The sequence below is a fragment of the Gossypium raimondii genome, chromosome 7 (genome assembly GCF_025698545.1).
Source record: "Gossypium raimondii isolate GPD5lz chromosome 7, ASM2569854v1, whole genome shotgun sequence".
Lineage (NCBI taxonomy): Eukaryota > Viridiplantae > Streptophyta > Magnoliopsida > Malvales > Malvaceae > Gossypium > Gossypium raimondii.
The window spans coordinates 49,496,310-49,511,797 of NC_068571.1; the positions used below are offsets into that span (position 1 = coordinate 49,496,310).

General features: G+C 30.5%; 2 protein-coding genes across 3 annotated transcripts; both read right to left on the bottom strand.

Moving 5' to 3' along the window:
• Nucleotides 1-4,261: 4,261 nt before the first annotated feature.
• On the bottom strand, nt 4,262-7,248 carry LOC105778955 (EIN3-binding F-box protein 1). The gene is made up of 2 exons (XM_012602726.2): nt 6,972-7,248; nt 4,262-6,815 (listed from the first exon to the last, which is right to left on the bottom strand). The coding sequence occupies exons 1-2, from the start codon at nt 6,994-6,996 to the stop codon at nt 4,915-4,917; spliced, it is 1,926 nt and encodes a 641-aa protein (XP_012458180.1). The 5' UTR covers nt 6,997-7,248; the 3' UTR covers nt 4,262-4,914.
• Nucleotides 7,249-14,620: 7,372 nt separating this feature from the next.
• On the bottom strand, nt 14,621-15,488 carry LOC105770300 (uncharacterized). 2 transcript variants are annotated; one of them, XM_012591444.2, is made up of 2 exons: nt 15,143-15,488; nt 14,621-15,032 (listed from the first exon to the last, which is right to left on the bottom strand). In XM_012591444.2, the coding sequence occupies exons 1-2, from the start codon at nt 15,288-15,290 to the stop codon at nt 14,788-14,790; spliced, it is 393 nt and encodes a 130-aa protein (XP_012446898.1). In that variant the 5' UTR covers nt 15,291-15,488; the 3' UTR covers nt 14,621-14,787. The 2 variants fall into 2 exon arrangements, with proteins under 2 accessions (XP_012446898.1, XP_012446890.1); XM_012591436.2 differs by having other exon boundaries at nt 14,629-15,035; nt 15,143-15,461.

A 15,488-nucleotide genomic window follows, 5' to 3' on the forward strand; every position in this document is an offset into this window, starting at 1 on the left:
TGCCCCTTTTTTTAGGAACCCCATTTTGGGGTTAAAATCGTCAAAAAAATAGAGGAAATCGGGCCAACAGTCAAGAAACCTTTCGATTTCTCCCCCCTTCGACGACAGAAAAAAAGGTAAAAAATGGCTCCCTTCTTTTTTATTTCTTTCCTATATCTATTTTGGAAAAAATAAAAATAAAAATATCACCTTTTTGTATCTGATTTGCTTATATTTCGATTGCTTCTCTCTGTTTTTGTATTCAAGTCTCGAATATATTCAATTTTCTCTTTTTTTTTAAAAAAAAAACCCCTTAATACAATTTTTTTCTCTGGCTTTTATAGCCAATTTACAATATTATTTTTTCTATTTTTCTACTGTTTCGTACTGTTGTTTGCTGTCTTTTCTTCCTTTTTCTTGCAAGGGGTGGTTGAGGATGACGGTGGCAGAGCAGTTGATAGTGGCAAGCACTAGTGTCGTGGGCTTTAGGGTTTTTTTTTTAAAATTTGGGCCATTTGAGCTCGTAATATATGAGGCCCTATTTGTAAATAGACTATTTTTTTTTAATTTGGACTTTATGATTATTATTATTATTATTTTTGGTTTATTTTCTGTTTGGGCCCGGGCTAAATTAGGTAAGGATTTAGAAGTTCCTCATCATTTTGCTGATAATAGTAATTTATTTCATCTTACACCTCCTCATTGGGCACCATAATAACTTGTAACTGGTTTTCTTTGGGTTGTTGTTGGGACGTAAACTGTACGGGATAATGGAGTTAGCCTACATAGCATGTAATACCTAATTCCACCTGATTTCCATTCTATTTTACCATAGGGAAAGCGAAATTCAAGGGTGTCACGTACACCAAATTTTGCAAATTTTCTTATATATATTGAATTAATTGATTAAGGAAAATTTAACATTGTTAATAAAGGTTAAGGTTTTGGATGTGCGAATTTCTAGTTTTACCCGATGTAGTTGACATGGGTGGGTTTTGTATGGTTATATTCTGTTTGTGCTTTGTATTAATTTAATTCTACATCCATGTGTTTATAATTGTGATTGTACTATATTTGTACTTGTAAACCCTCAATCTTTTAAATAAAATAGGAGAATATTTATATCTTTTAATATTATTTATTTAAGAAAATTGCATCTTAAAAAGGTTAAAATATGCTTCAAATTTTATACCCTTCAGACATTTAGAGTTTAATTCCTCAAATTTTAAAAATCAAGTTTCAATTATAAATATTGTTAAAATTAATTTAAATTCCTTAAAATATAAATAGATAAACTAAATTCTAAATCAATTTTTATGCAAATAACCACTGATTATAGTAGCATTTTAATAAAAGAAAAAATCTAGGGATGATTTCAAAATTTGAGAAAATTGATGATTTAAAATTTTAATATGGGTTTTTAAAAGAAAAATGTATATTCACATTTGAATAGAAGAAGCGTAAAATATAGGATTTTAGTTTTACCCATTTAGTGAGTAGCACACATTATATATAGCAATTTCATAAAATTAGCAATTAAACAGTCACATATTTAAAAGAAGTTGGTCTTTTTTGTTCTATACTAATAATTAATATGTTCCTATTTTTATATTTATTAATTTAATTTTTCATAGTCGCTTTTATTTTTCTAAAAGAAAATTTAATTTAATATGGGATTTTATGTTTGTGAATCAAAGTCGACTAAAATTAAATCACAATAATGAAACGGGACATAGGTTGAGTAAGGTTATTTTAAAAAGTTGAGGTAACTGCAGGACCTAACTTCATCAATATAAGCCATCAAGTTGGTATTCACTATGATTCTGATTCTGTAAAAGCAAGTTCTGCTACTTTGTTTTTGTTTAATTTCTAAATTTTGGTTTGAAAAGTAAATATCTAAGAAAAGTCAAAAGCCATTGCCTACGTGAAAAGTAGAAATAGGACCACCCTTTGCTACTTCATCTCAGCTCGGTTCAACATCCTCAGAATCTCTAACAAAAAGCACTACTAAAGCTATATGGTGAAAACGCTAGGTTTTCGATATATATATATTATGCATTCAAATGTTTGACTGAATTTTTACGTATAATTATTCTGAAACTACTTTTTATATGTTTTTTGGGTTAATGGTGAGCAATATGATTAGATTCATGAAAATAAAGAGGCAGGCAATTAGGGCATCACGCAAAAACAGCTGGTGAAGTGGGAATGTGGTCTCCATCTGTTCTTTTCTCAAACTTTAGAAATACTTTTGCACCCTTTTCTCTTTGATTGAATAAGAAACCTCAATGGATCCACTACTACCCTGGATATAGTAAGCATGGCATTTGAGAAATATAATCCTTAATTACTTTTTAAGTGCATTTCAAAGGAGAGGGACAACTACATCTTTTTGAGAATAAAGAAGACCATATGTCAAGACTCACACCCAGCAACCCACTTAAGGGCTTAATACATGAACATACCTAAAAAGTTTGAAAGTAATACTATAATAGGAAAGCATCCAATGCGATGTGTAAGAGCACCATTGATTAGATGAGAGCTCCTCGGTAACTTCTTAATAAGATACTAATGGACTTGGAACCTGATCAGGGTTGATGACATTTGAGATGCTCAACACTAAGTTAGCAGTATGTATTGTATACTTTGTTAGACTAAATTCTAATCTTACTTTTTAATAAAGTTTTGTAATAATAAACAAAATAAATAAATAAAACTAATTATACAATTCAAAAATTCTCAATTTCATCCCCTTCACTTAATTAATTCCACGTTTTCCTTAATATGGTCACAATTGCAATAAGTAAGAGAAATTAAAGTAAAGAAAGGTAACTATATTCCTTGATTGCCATTGTCGTGAGATTGTGTATTAATACATTTGAAAAACACATTTATACCATTTAATAGGGTTAGGTGGATATATTTTAGAACGCAATTTAAAGTATCTGTTGAGATTATTTGTAACTATCGGATCAAAAAGAATTTATCTATATAAGTAGAGGCTCCCGTCCCTCATTTGTACACAAGCTAACTTTGAAAGTTAATAAAAACACTTCCACATTCTCCCATATTCTCTTGTGCTTGTCTAAATTAAGTGTGTAAATCATCTCTCAAGCAAAAATCAAAGGTTGACTTAGACTTGTTGGAACTGAGCTTAAGGCCACACGAAGCTAAAGTGGCAGTCCGCAACACTAGCACGTTGTTGTATCTTGTTTGATACTTGAGTTATTGATATACTATTATGTTTGTTCTACAAGAATTTTTGTGCTAAACTAGAAAGCATCATTTGAAAACCGATGCAGGGTCTTAGAAGTCCTAGCTTTTGTAGAACAATGACTTACTGATCCCTTTTCAACGGTTGTGATGCAAAATCATTGACTCGCAAATAGGTTAAAAGGAAGCAATTTCTTTCCAGCTAAGCTTCCCAACAACATGAGGGTCATGCTGTAAAATTGTCTACTACGTAGACGATTAAATTGATACCACATATTCATTCTGATTTTAGGGGTTTAATTTTTAAAGTTAGGAACCGATAAATGATTTTTTTTTATTTATATATATTTTTATATATTTGTTTATAATTTATTAGTTTTTATATAAGTTTTATAATTTTTAAAAAAATAAAATCTTTATGATTTATTAGAATTTTTTATAAGTTATTATGATATTTATAATTTTTATTTTTATTTATTTTTAAATATTTTTTGAGGAAAATGAAAGGTTAATTCTGAGACTCTTACTTGTCGCTGTCTAATTGGTCTGTTAATTTATATTAAGTCATCATGATAAAAGATGAAAACTATTAACTAAGGGGCTTAATTAATGTTTTTGATCTGTGATCCCACGTTATATTCATATCCCTTACCAATAGAAGAATGACAAATCAATTTTTTTGTCGGCTAAAAATTAGGAGGAAAAATCTAATTTGTCATTCTTCTATTGGAAAAAAGAAAAGGATGACGTGAAATCACAATTTCATACGATCTTTTGATTAATGGCAAAAACTTAATTATACGGATTTAAATTGAGAGGGTTAATTGATTCTTTTAGTCATATAAGCCATCACAAAATTTGCAGCAATCCGCACTACTGTTATCCATCAGTGAATCGCTCTCCCTACTAAATTCCTATTGTTACAAGGATTTGGAGAAAGAAAATCATGCCAAGTGTTTTGGCCAAAAAAATAAATCCCAATGTTAAATCGGTGATGCGAGTTACAACAATTAAACAAGGAGTTACTAAAGCCAAACGTTCAACACCATGGTTCTACAATCAATAAGTATAAAGAAAAAAGCATAGAAAGTTTCATTGATGATAACTGTGTAGTTGCAGTCGTAGAATTCATATCATATACAAGGAAAAAGGCTACACGAAGACTCGGATTTGAACCGAAATGCCCAAAGCAACCACTACGGTGATACAGATAAAAAGAAACACAGAATCACCCCTGCAGGAGTTTCAAACACTGGCAGACCTTTGAAAAAGATGATTAAAAACTAAGATGGACAGATCCAAATACCAGTTTTCATAGGACCAGAAATGAAAGAAAGCATTTCGACGAAAATGTACGATAAAAGCTAAAACACCAAGTTGGGATGAAGAGCTACGATGATCATGAGAGGAAACTTAAACCCATGACTCGATGACAGAATTCTCCAGGACCCATGGCTATGAAACTGCCTCTGGCAATTGGGGGCTTCATAGATATAACAGGCTGAGAAAGCCTGCAAAAAAAGAAAAAAAAGGTGATGGATCGGCCATCTGCAAAACAGCCAAACTCCCCAGGAAAACACCAAATCATAGAGCTACCAGCATAATCACTTTGCTGGACCGAAAACTTGTGTGCTGAATTTAGGAGTTTGATATTTCTCCCATCCTTTACGACATATAATGTACTTGTTCGGATCTGGCTCTGGGCTCAACAGCCCTCTTTGATTAGAAAAGGATGTCACATCTCCACAAGCTCTCTACAAGCAGCTCAACAGTTCGAGCACTGATTGAATTGCAGTGCTGGAGATTCAATCCCACCAGGGTCTTGCCCAATTGTTTTAGGAAAGGCATGCTTTTGTTTGAAACTCCCAAACAGCCTGAAAACGAAACGACTTGCAAATTGAGTTGCTCTGCATGAGATAAGGCAGCAACACCGGAGTCGGAGATTGCACACCTGGAGACATCCAAATCACTGAGGAAAACACAATTATCTGCAACTGCCACCAAACTTGCATCAGTAATCCTGGGGCGACCATCAAGATTGAGCAATTCAAGGGTTCCACCATGTAGCCTGGTCAAGGCCAAAACTATCTCATCTGTCAAATTTAAGCAGCCGCTCAAGTTCACCTTTGCAAGTCCTTCCCTGCAACTCTCCAGAAGAGGCAAAAGACCTGCATCTGTGATGCCATAAAGTCCACTCAGATCTACATGTTGAAGCTGAGGGCACAAATTGCCCACCATAGCCAGGCTGGCAGTCCCAAACCCGGGGCAGTTCTTTACGGACAAGGATTTAAGTGAATTGCAAGGGGAGGACAAAGGAGTATCCAAGGATACATCCCTAATTCCCATACACTTTACAAGAGCAAGAGATTTTAATCCACAGTTTGAGAGGAAACCAATAATCCCAGATTGTGTGACCTTGTTGCACTCCTCCAATTGCAGGCACTCAAGAGAACCTTGGGACTTGGAGAAAGCCAGCAAGCCATCATCCGAGACAAATCTACAACTGCGAAGGCACATCTGCTTCAGGTTTGCACATCCTTTTCCCATGGCTTCAAGACTAACATCTGTTAGCCCCGGGCATGAAGTAAGCATCAAAGATACCAACTTTTGCAAACCCTGAGCGTTACCCATGACCCAAAATCCTTTCTCGCTCACATTTCGTAAACCACTGAGCATTAGATTTGTCACAGACTTACCGTAGTATCCTATCACAGAAAGAGAAAAATCTGAGATTTTTAATCCCTCAAGCTTGACCTTTGAAAGGACAGAGGATGCTAATGAAAACAGGCTTGAAACTCCATGATCTCCCACAAGTGGACAGTCCTTGATAGAGATGGACTGCAGCTTGGGGCAAAGCTTTCCGACAGCTTGGAGGCTCTCATTACCAATCTTTGGACAAGATTCAATGCTTAAAGCGGTCAAATTAAGACAGTTCTCTGCAATCGCAATCAGACCCTTGCTTGAAACTGCAGGGCACTGGCAAAGGTCAAGCTTCTCCAACAAATGGCATTCTTTAGCTATCTCATACAGACCTACATCTCCAACATGAGGGACGTTCCACAAAGAAAGTGACTTGAGAGAAGGGCAACCGCGGGCAATGGAAGATAGACCAAAGTTAGTTACTCCGCAAGAAGAGTTGCTTCCACGAATAGAAAGCTTTCCCAGTCCACCACGACCACTGGTTCCAACAGCAACTGCAGCAAGCCTCACGTCAGTTGCTTTCTTCCCTTCCAAGCACCTTGTAAGATACCCACCATTTTCATTAGATGAGATTGTCTCGATGGCATAAGAAACCGAATCAATATTCTCCTTGACCACCTTTGATGACCCGTATTCACCCTTGCGAATGCTGCTCAGAAGCCTAAGCCACCGCTTTGAGACGCAAGCACACAAGCTCCTTTCTCTGCCACTAGGAAGTCGCTTGAAGATCTCAAAAATACATTCACCGGGAAGGTCATTGATTGATGGTTGCTTGTTCTGCTCAAAATCAGTTTCCCGAAAGAGAAATGGGGCACTAATACGAACTCTTTTATGAGGAGGCCAGTACACATCCGCTTGGGAACTGATTGAACACAATCTGCCCAACTCTATAGAGTTTTTTCTAATAAAAAATTCATCATCACCTGAAATTCCAGTAGACCTACAATAAGTGGTTTCCGTATAAAGCATAAACTTCAAACAATTTAATCAACTCAGAATTATAAATAGATCTAATAAATTCATAGCTAACTTTTTACCCACTAAAACAAGAAGAAAACAAATAAAAAAGAATAGCTTACCGCTGTAATTAACAAGAGCAGGCATGGTTGAACCTCAAAGAAGGCACCTTTGTGAGAAGCCTCTAATCCCAAAACGGAACACTCAACAAGGGAAGACGTTAATAAACAGACCCTTGAAAGCTTGAATGCATCAGAACTTGTTTAAAACAATGAGCTCAGAAACCCCAATAAGTAGGGGGGGAAAGATGGAAAGAAAGAAGAAGAAAAACGAGAACTATTACATGAAACAAAACAAAAGTATTCTATTTATTTGGTTTGAAGAAAAGAAGAGAGATGTTGTGTTAGGAAATTTCCACGTTATTATTATTTTAAATATTCATGTTTTTGTTGCAGATACATTATTAACAGACAGCTTTCTGCTACATGCAATGTACCTTCAGAAACTTGTTGTTTCTGTTCTTTTCTCAGTCCAACCAAACGCCCCATTAGTACATTACCGGCCACTATAGTCAACTTTATTGAATTAAATAATCAAAATTCAATTATTAGTATAAATATTGTTATCAATATAAGAAAATTGGATTTGAATATGCTGAAGTGCATGACTATAGGTAATTTTAGATATTGTATTAAAAAGAAAAGGTATTATCATAACCTATAGTAGAGGGTATTTAAGCTTAGTTTTAAGACCACTAATGTGTATTTATTATAATATAATAATTATTATTTTATGAAGTAAAATATCCCAAGGTCTATGTAGTATAAGATAATAAATAATTTAATGAAACTATTTTGTTTTTCTTTTACAAAAGAGAGCATCCGCCTTCGAACTTAGGAATAATTGACAATCTTAGGGAATGCAACGCCCTTGGTGTCCGGCTTCAACAGTGGAACTACCTCGCGTGGTGGTTGGTCAAATAGATACAAACTACAAAGTTCTTTTGCTGATGGATAAACTGCAGCTCACAACGCCAATTGTGGTGCACCGACTCCTTAATGACTCATACAATAAAATGCAACAAACATGTACTATTTAATGAAACAATTTAATACATACTTGACTTAAAATGGTAAGATGAAATGCAATTTAAGACCGCGTTAACTAGGAAAAATTCATAATTACAACATTTATGGATATGTATAAATTTATCATTGATCAAATTTGAAAATATTGGATAAATTCAATCTCGTTTGATCCTAATATTTTTATACTTCACAACATGATATTTTTGTCGTTAGATTAAGAGATTGTGGACGACATTTATCATATCTAAATTGAACAAAAATTTATATATACGATATATTTAGAAAACTGTAATTTAAAATAAATTCAAAGACGATATATAAATTAAAATATGAATTTGGAGAATTTGTGGTTAACGTAATTGATGAGTAAGAAGGATCCTTTGCATCAATCTCACATAGACAAAGACATATCGGCGTTAACGAGGATAATTGAATTTGTAAATTTCGGTTGTCGTTAACTAATGTTTATAAATATAAATTTAATGTTTTCTTGTTCCAATTTTTCAGCATAGCATTGCCAAATTATTGAGTGACTACTTGGAAAGTGGGATTACATCTAACTATTCTTCTTATACTTCGATTCCAACAATTTACATGATATATCATCTCACACTCTTTTATAAGTATAAAATTTAATGATGCTTAAAATAATTTGTTGTGGTTATTTAAGTTGCTAATAGTAATAAAGAGAATAAAGAATAGAAAATAATAGCTTGACTCAAGAATAAACGATCAATTCCCAGTAGAAAAGAAGGTTCCATTGGAACTATTATTTATTTTAGGGTGTCTTGTCTCCCCTTTTTTTTACTTGAAGAGAGAGAGAGTGTGTGTGGCGAATCTAAGGGTTGGAAGGGCCTAGCCCTCTCTAAAATGAAAATTTTTTAATTAAGCCTCTTTATAGTTTATAAAATTTTAAATTAGTAATGATAAAAATTACATTTTGCCCCTCAAAAAATGATAAAAATTTGATTTAATTTTTTAAAAATTATAAAAATATAGGCTATTAAAATAGTGAAATTACATTTCTATCGTAAAAATATACAATTTAATTTCAATCCCAATTTTTTTGTTCTGACTTGGTTCCTTGTCACGGATCGTGCCCAATCTTAATATTTAAACAAATATAATAGATTAGTCTTGGTTTTACAAATGAATCAACTTATCTTTTAGCTAATTAGGTTATCAAAATCCCTAAAAGAATAACATAAATTAAAATAACATATAAGATGGGATGGAAGAGAACATGGTCAAATGAATCTGTTGAAATTCAAGCAATCTTAGTATCCTTTGAGTATAAAATTTGTTGTTTTACCTTTTCTTTCTTTTTCTTACTAGCTAGTTTCAAAATATTCATTGTATGTGCATGAATCCTGAATTTCTAACGTGCATGCATATTATCTTCTACGGAAAGATCATGCAAAAAGTTTTCCCTTTTGGAGGGCTTGAGTTTTTCAAAGATGAACACTCAGTCCAAACATAAATTTATAAAATTTAGGTTGTCTAAAACATTAATTTTCAAACTAATTAGTAGTTATATATTTTTTAATTGATAGAAAATGTTGATAATGTGATGGATGTGAAAAAGATATAACTTTTGGGTTGTTTTTGGTACCTTTGCTGTCCTTGGCAGGTGATTGTTATTTTTGTGATGTTTACTCGTGTTCATGCACCTTTGAAGTTTGGGATTCTTTGGAAATTTCATGGAATCCTTTTGTTTCAAGCCCTGCCTTTGACCAGATTCATTTTTAGAATATTGATAATGTTGTTTGTGCATGTGGATTAGATTAAGCATTTTAAGAGAGTTTCGGCGTCTTGATCACTTGAACAAATATAATATATAATAGATACTCGCACGTCATCGACTGACGCTTAGGCCGACATGCGGGATGGTTTGCTGAAAACCCTCGGCTGATGAATGAATTAAAATATTAAATCATTCAACGACCACCACACTTCGTCTTTGTTTTCTTGGTTCACAGAATTGGAACATCTTTCTTAAAGAAAAAACTAGTTTCTTTTGCTTATTTTTTACTTTATGGGGCAGCAAATTGCTATGCTTCTGGCCCTACTATAACATCATCTCTTGGCTTGGTGAGCTAGACTTATTTGAGCCCCTAAAGTTGATCATATTTGATCTTTAACCTCGAGAATTTGCCTGCTTGCTTGCCTATGGTGTAAACTAACATTTTCAACTCTGTTTTCTCAATTCATTTGCTCAATTAAAGCTCATACAAGTTTTTAGTTTGATTTGATGTTTTTAAAGGTTATCTAGTAACCAAATTGATAGAATTTATAAACGTGAAGGGTTAAATTTATTGAATTATTTAGAATTAGGGTCAAATTAATAGAATATGTAAGTATTGATGAGGACTAAATATGTTATTATACTAGTTACAAAAAAACCCACGTCAGTATTTTCATTAACAATTTAACGACGAGTGACCAAAACATGAATGAATACAAACGTTAGTACCTAAATTGAAAATTTTTAAAGTTAAGTAACCAAAACAATAACACGAACATAGTTGGGTGACGGTTTGTATAGTTTACCCTATATATTATGAAAAAGTATAAAATATAATAATTATATATTTATATAAATAAAATTATGTGTTTATATTTGATTATAATTATAAGGCTCAAATATGCATTTAGTCCCCTCAACTTGACATATTCTCTCAAGTTGGTACTTATGATTTTTTTCTTAAGTTGGTACCCGAATTTTCATTCCGTCAAGGGTTTTGGTACCTTTATATAATAATGATAAATATGGAACTCATGAACTCTTAGGTTGTGACACGTGGCATTGACGATGTCATAGTCTAATTTTTATAAATATTATAAAAATATTTAATTTAAAATAAATTATAAAAGAAATTAAAATTATAAAATATATATGTATCTATTTTTTAAAATATTACAAAAATTAAAATAAATCTAAAGATCAAGTTAGAAAAACTGAAAACCTAGAAAATTTACATCTTTTTCTAAATAAAATTACAAACAAATTAGATAAAGGTAAATTTTACAATAAATTTTTGTTTAGAATGTATGTAGATTATTACAAGATTTTTCAAGTTGACAAGAATGCAAAAGGTGATGATTTGAAAAAGGCTTATAAAGCTTTTTTTTTTTTGATTTGTTAATTATTTGTTAGGTTTCATACAAAAATTGGATTTCTCTATTGAGAATGAAATTAACACAATAAAAAATAAAGTTTATTAAAATCACAAAATTGTGAATTTTTGAGTTCTGTGTTTTGAATTTATCAAAATCACAAATTTACATATAAATTTATTAAGATTTCTAGGTTTCTTTTGACTTGATTAACCTATTTGTCTGTGAATTTCTAAGTTTTAAACACGGTTTAGGGTTTCAAATACAAAATTTTAGAAATTTCTCTCTAATTCACCCTTATTATTTTCAACACATCTCTCTTCTCCTTAAAAAAGAAAACTTAAAATTAAAATTAGAAGCAAACTTGTTCAATTTCCATCCCCCTCGAATGGATGGTATGAATCGGAGATGAAAGAGATGCACGATTGGTAGTCAGATTAGGAGAGGTGAGAGGCCCTTTTCTGTGTTTAAATGTGTTTATATAAATACATACAAATAATATTATATGTTTTTATATAAAAGTCACATCATCACTTTGTTAATCATTTAATGGTGAGTGATCAAAATAGAAACAATCTAAAACATTAATGACAAATTTGAAATATTTTATAGTTTAATGATCAAAACAGAAACATGCGGTTGACTAATTCTATAATTTACCATTTTTATTTTACTTAATAACTGTGACATTTCATTATACAATGATAATGTATTAAATATTATTACTTAATAAATTCATAATTATTATACTTCCCGAATATATATTACAACTAATTCATAATACACAATTTATATAGCAAATGAAATCTGAATCCAACTTTTCAATTTCAATTCTCTAATGTAACATAACTAAAATTTCATTGCATGTCGTAAGCCCTTACTCTCTTCTTGTTATGGTTTTAGACTAATCCATCAATCGAATCGAGAATTATTCAGAGGTTAGGTTGGTTGATTTGTAAACCAGTATATATTATGTTATAAAAATTATATTAATTATATATTTATATTTATATTAAATTACTAACTCAATAACAATTAAACCCATTACTCAAAACCTAAAAAATTTACTCAACCCAAAATATAAAGTTTTAAAATTATATTTAATACAATAAAATATTTATTTATTTATAATATAATAAAACATTTATTATATCTATGATAATGTCTTTAAATATAAATATTTTTAATGTATTTTTAAAGTGTTAGAAAATTTTTTATTTTAATGCATTTAGTGTATTATATTTTTAAAAAAAATTATTTTAACATAAAAATTAATATGAAAAATCAAATATGAACAAGTCAGGTCGGGTCCGAATTTATCTTTCTTAAATTAGACCGGACTTAGAAAAAAAATAAACCTACTTTTTGAGATGGGTTGGATTGAAACTTAAAAATTAATCTAAATCCTTCAGAAAACTAAGATTTAAAATTTAGTTTAATTCTCATCGTGTTCCTGAGATTAATTTTAATAATAATAAAAAAAGGTATTCCTGTGGACTGAGTCAATCAATTGAATGATTACGAGAGTATGAATGCGACAACGTGTGTCAACAAATGGTCATTTCATATTTGGTTATAAATAAATAAAATTGATTAGAGAAGTATATAATATAATATTTTGTTTTATTTTATTAAAAATTATATTTTCAAAAGAAAATTAAGTTAAAATTAAAAGAAAAGTTGTATTTAATTGAGTAACCTTTTTAGTGAGTAATTTTTTCTCAAAATTGAAAACAACAGTTTTTTTTATAAAAATAATATAAAAATTAATTAAATACAAAAATAGATTGTGAAAAGTATTTACGAAAATGGGTCGTTTGTTACAGTAGTCATCAATGTCGCCTGACACATCAGTGGCACCACTATCTCCTTTTTTAGTCAATCATCAGCTAATTGTTAGTCTTTAAAAAAAATTTGTAAGTGCCACTACTATATCAAGCGATACCTATAGATGGTTTTCAAAATACCCATAAAAATATAAGCATACATGGTGAGAAAAAGAACCTAAAAAAATACATATAATATTATGAAAAGTATAAAATATAATATTATTTTTCTATATTATAATTTTGGTTTTTTCTCACTGTATACCTATATTTTCATGGTTATTTTAAAAATACATACGAATACCGTGTATACCCATTAATTTTTTTGAAAAAGTAACTCGCAACATGTGGGCTGAACCTTTTACTAAGTTTTTGTACCTTTAATTTCACTTAAAATTTTGCTTTCCAATTATGAATACTAATTAATTAAAATAACAAAGACGGAAAGTGTCATATAAATCCCATGAATTGCATTTTGTCATTTTTACTTAATAAATGGTAGTCCTTGTATGTTAAAAAAAAAAAGTGTAAATTCACCATTTCGTTAAAAATCTATCTATATGTGTTATTAAGTGATGATTTGATTTTTTCATTTTTTTATATAAGTGACCTAAAATTAAAGGATGGATAGAAGTATATAAAAGTATCATGAAAGCCCCTGTATTAAGATTTGGATTGCATTTAACTCTTTTACTAAAAATGTGCATATTAACCGTTATATGTTAAATCAAATAGTAAATTGGTCATTCTATTAAAATTATATTCATTTCTACTATTAAATGCTAACGTGGCTAATGGAGAAACCAAACACTAACATGTGTAACTAATATCATAATATTAAGAATTTTTAAAATTCTTCAAATTCTAATGTCCATCATTAGATAAGTTTGATCCATTTTGTTAATTTACTATAATTCTTAATAAATTTTAAATAATTTTGTATAATTATGTGTAATTTTTTAATTATTTAAGAAATAACTCTAGAATAAATCTAGATAAATTATTGTCTAGGGTCATTTGAAGCTGGACAGCCAGTTGTTAAATTTCATTATGGATGTTGTTTTAGTTTTTTTAATAGTTTCAAAATTTTATAAATTTTAGTAGTTTTAAATAATTTTCTATAATGTTTTTATAATTATTTAAAAATAATGTCTATAATAAATCTGAACAATTATTCGTCTAAGTTCATGTGAACATGAACAATCATTTGCATAGGTTCATCTTGGTCGTGTTTTTAAATAATTATTAAAATTTATTTATTTTTAATTTTAAATATTTGTTGAATGAGGTAAACGTGGCACAATTATATATTGCTATTTGGTTGTTCTATTAGACACATCATTACTTAAAAGTAGAAATTGATAAAGTTTTTAATAGAATTATTAGTTTCTCTTTAATATAAAGTATAAGAACTAATTTACCCATATCTTGAGTAGAGGCCGGATAAAATACAATTTGATTTCTAGTACAGAGCTCCATGGTATTTTTACATAATCTTATTTATCCTTTAAATTCATCCCACTTATATAAAATAACTTAACAATATATATGGATAGAATTTTTAACGAAAAGTTTAATTTACACTTTTTTTCTTTCTATTGTAAATAATTAATTTACTTATTTTTAAATTTAATATTTAATTTAAAGACATAAGGATAAAAACTTTAATGATAGCATTTCTTTTTAGAAACCAGTTAACATTTTTTCTTAATTAAAAATAAAAATAATAAAATCACCAAAGAAAAACTAATTATTTTTCTTAATCAATTCATCTTTTTACAAAAAGAAAATACTATACTAATTACAAAATTACAGAACACTCACACAAACTGTAGTTAAAAAGAAAAACAATTATGATTGTACAGGAAATAAAAATTTAAAAAACCCCTATCTTTCTTTCATTTTTCTCAGTAAGAGTAAGCCAATCGTTGAACACCACGATCCCTTAGAATTCCATTGTAAAGAGCAACTCTGTTAGCAGGCATTTCTCCTCCCTGTTTACCACCATCACCACCAAATTTCTTCAACTTTGATGAAGAATTATTGCTAAATATTCTAACATGATTCTTCACCTGTAATCCATCGCCTCTAGGCTCCATCACATCTTCTGCAAAGTGCACTTTCTTCTTCTTTTTCTTCTCCCTTTTCTTCCCTTCTTTAAACAACAACAAAGGCAACAAAAATGGTGAAATGATTAAGAGCAGTGTGTTAACATACACGCATGCAATATGTTAGAGGCAGATGGGGTATGTATCTATGTACCAGAAGATATGCAGGAGCGAAGAACTTGTTGTGAAGGATGGGGGAGAGGGAAAGATTTCTGATATCGAAAAGCGAGAAGAATTACAGTGCCTGAGACTGCCATAGCTGTTGCAAGAACCATTCCTTGAGAGCTCAACACTGAAGCCATGATCACAAGAAAAGATCAACCCCCCCTTTCGTAGGTTGAAAAATGGGTGAGAAAATTGATGCTTTTGTTTTGGTTTTGAACATAGACAAACCAGTGGGAACAGGGAACGCTGCCTTTCTAGAATAAAATATTGGAATTAAATGGGCGATATTTTATAGTATATATATAGCCTGATTGGTGTGGGTCTTTTCTTTTTTA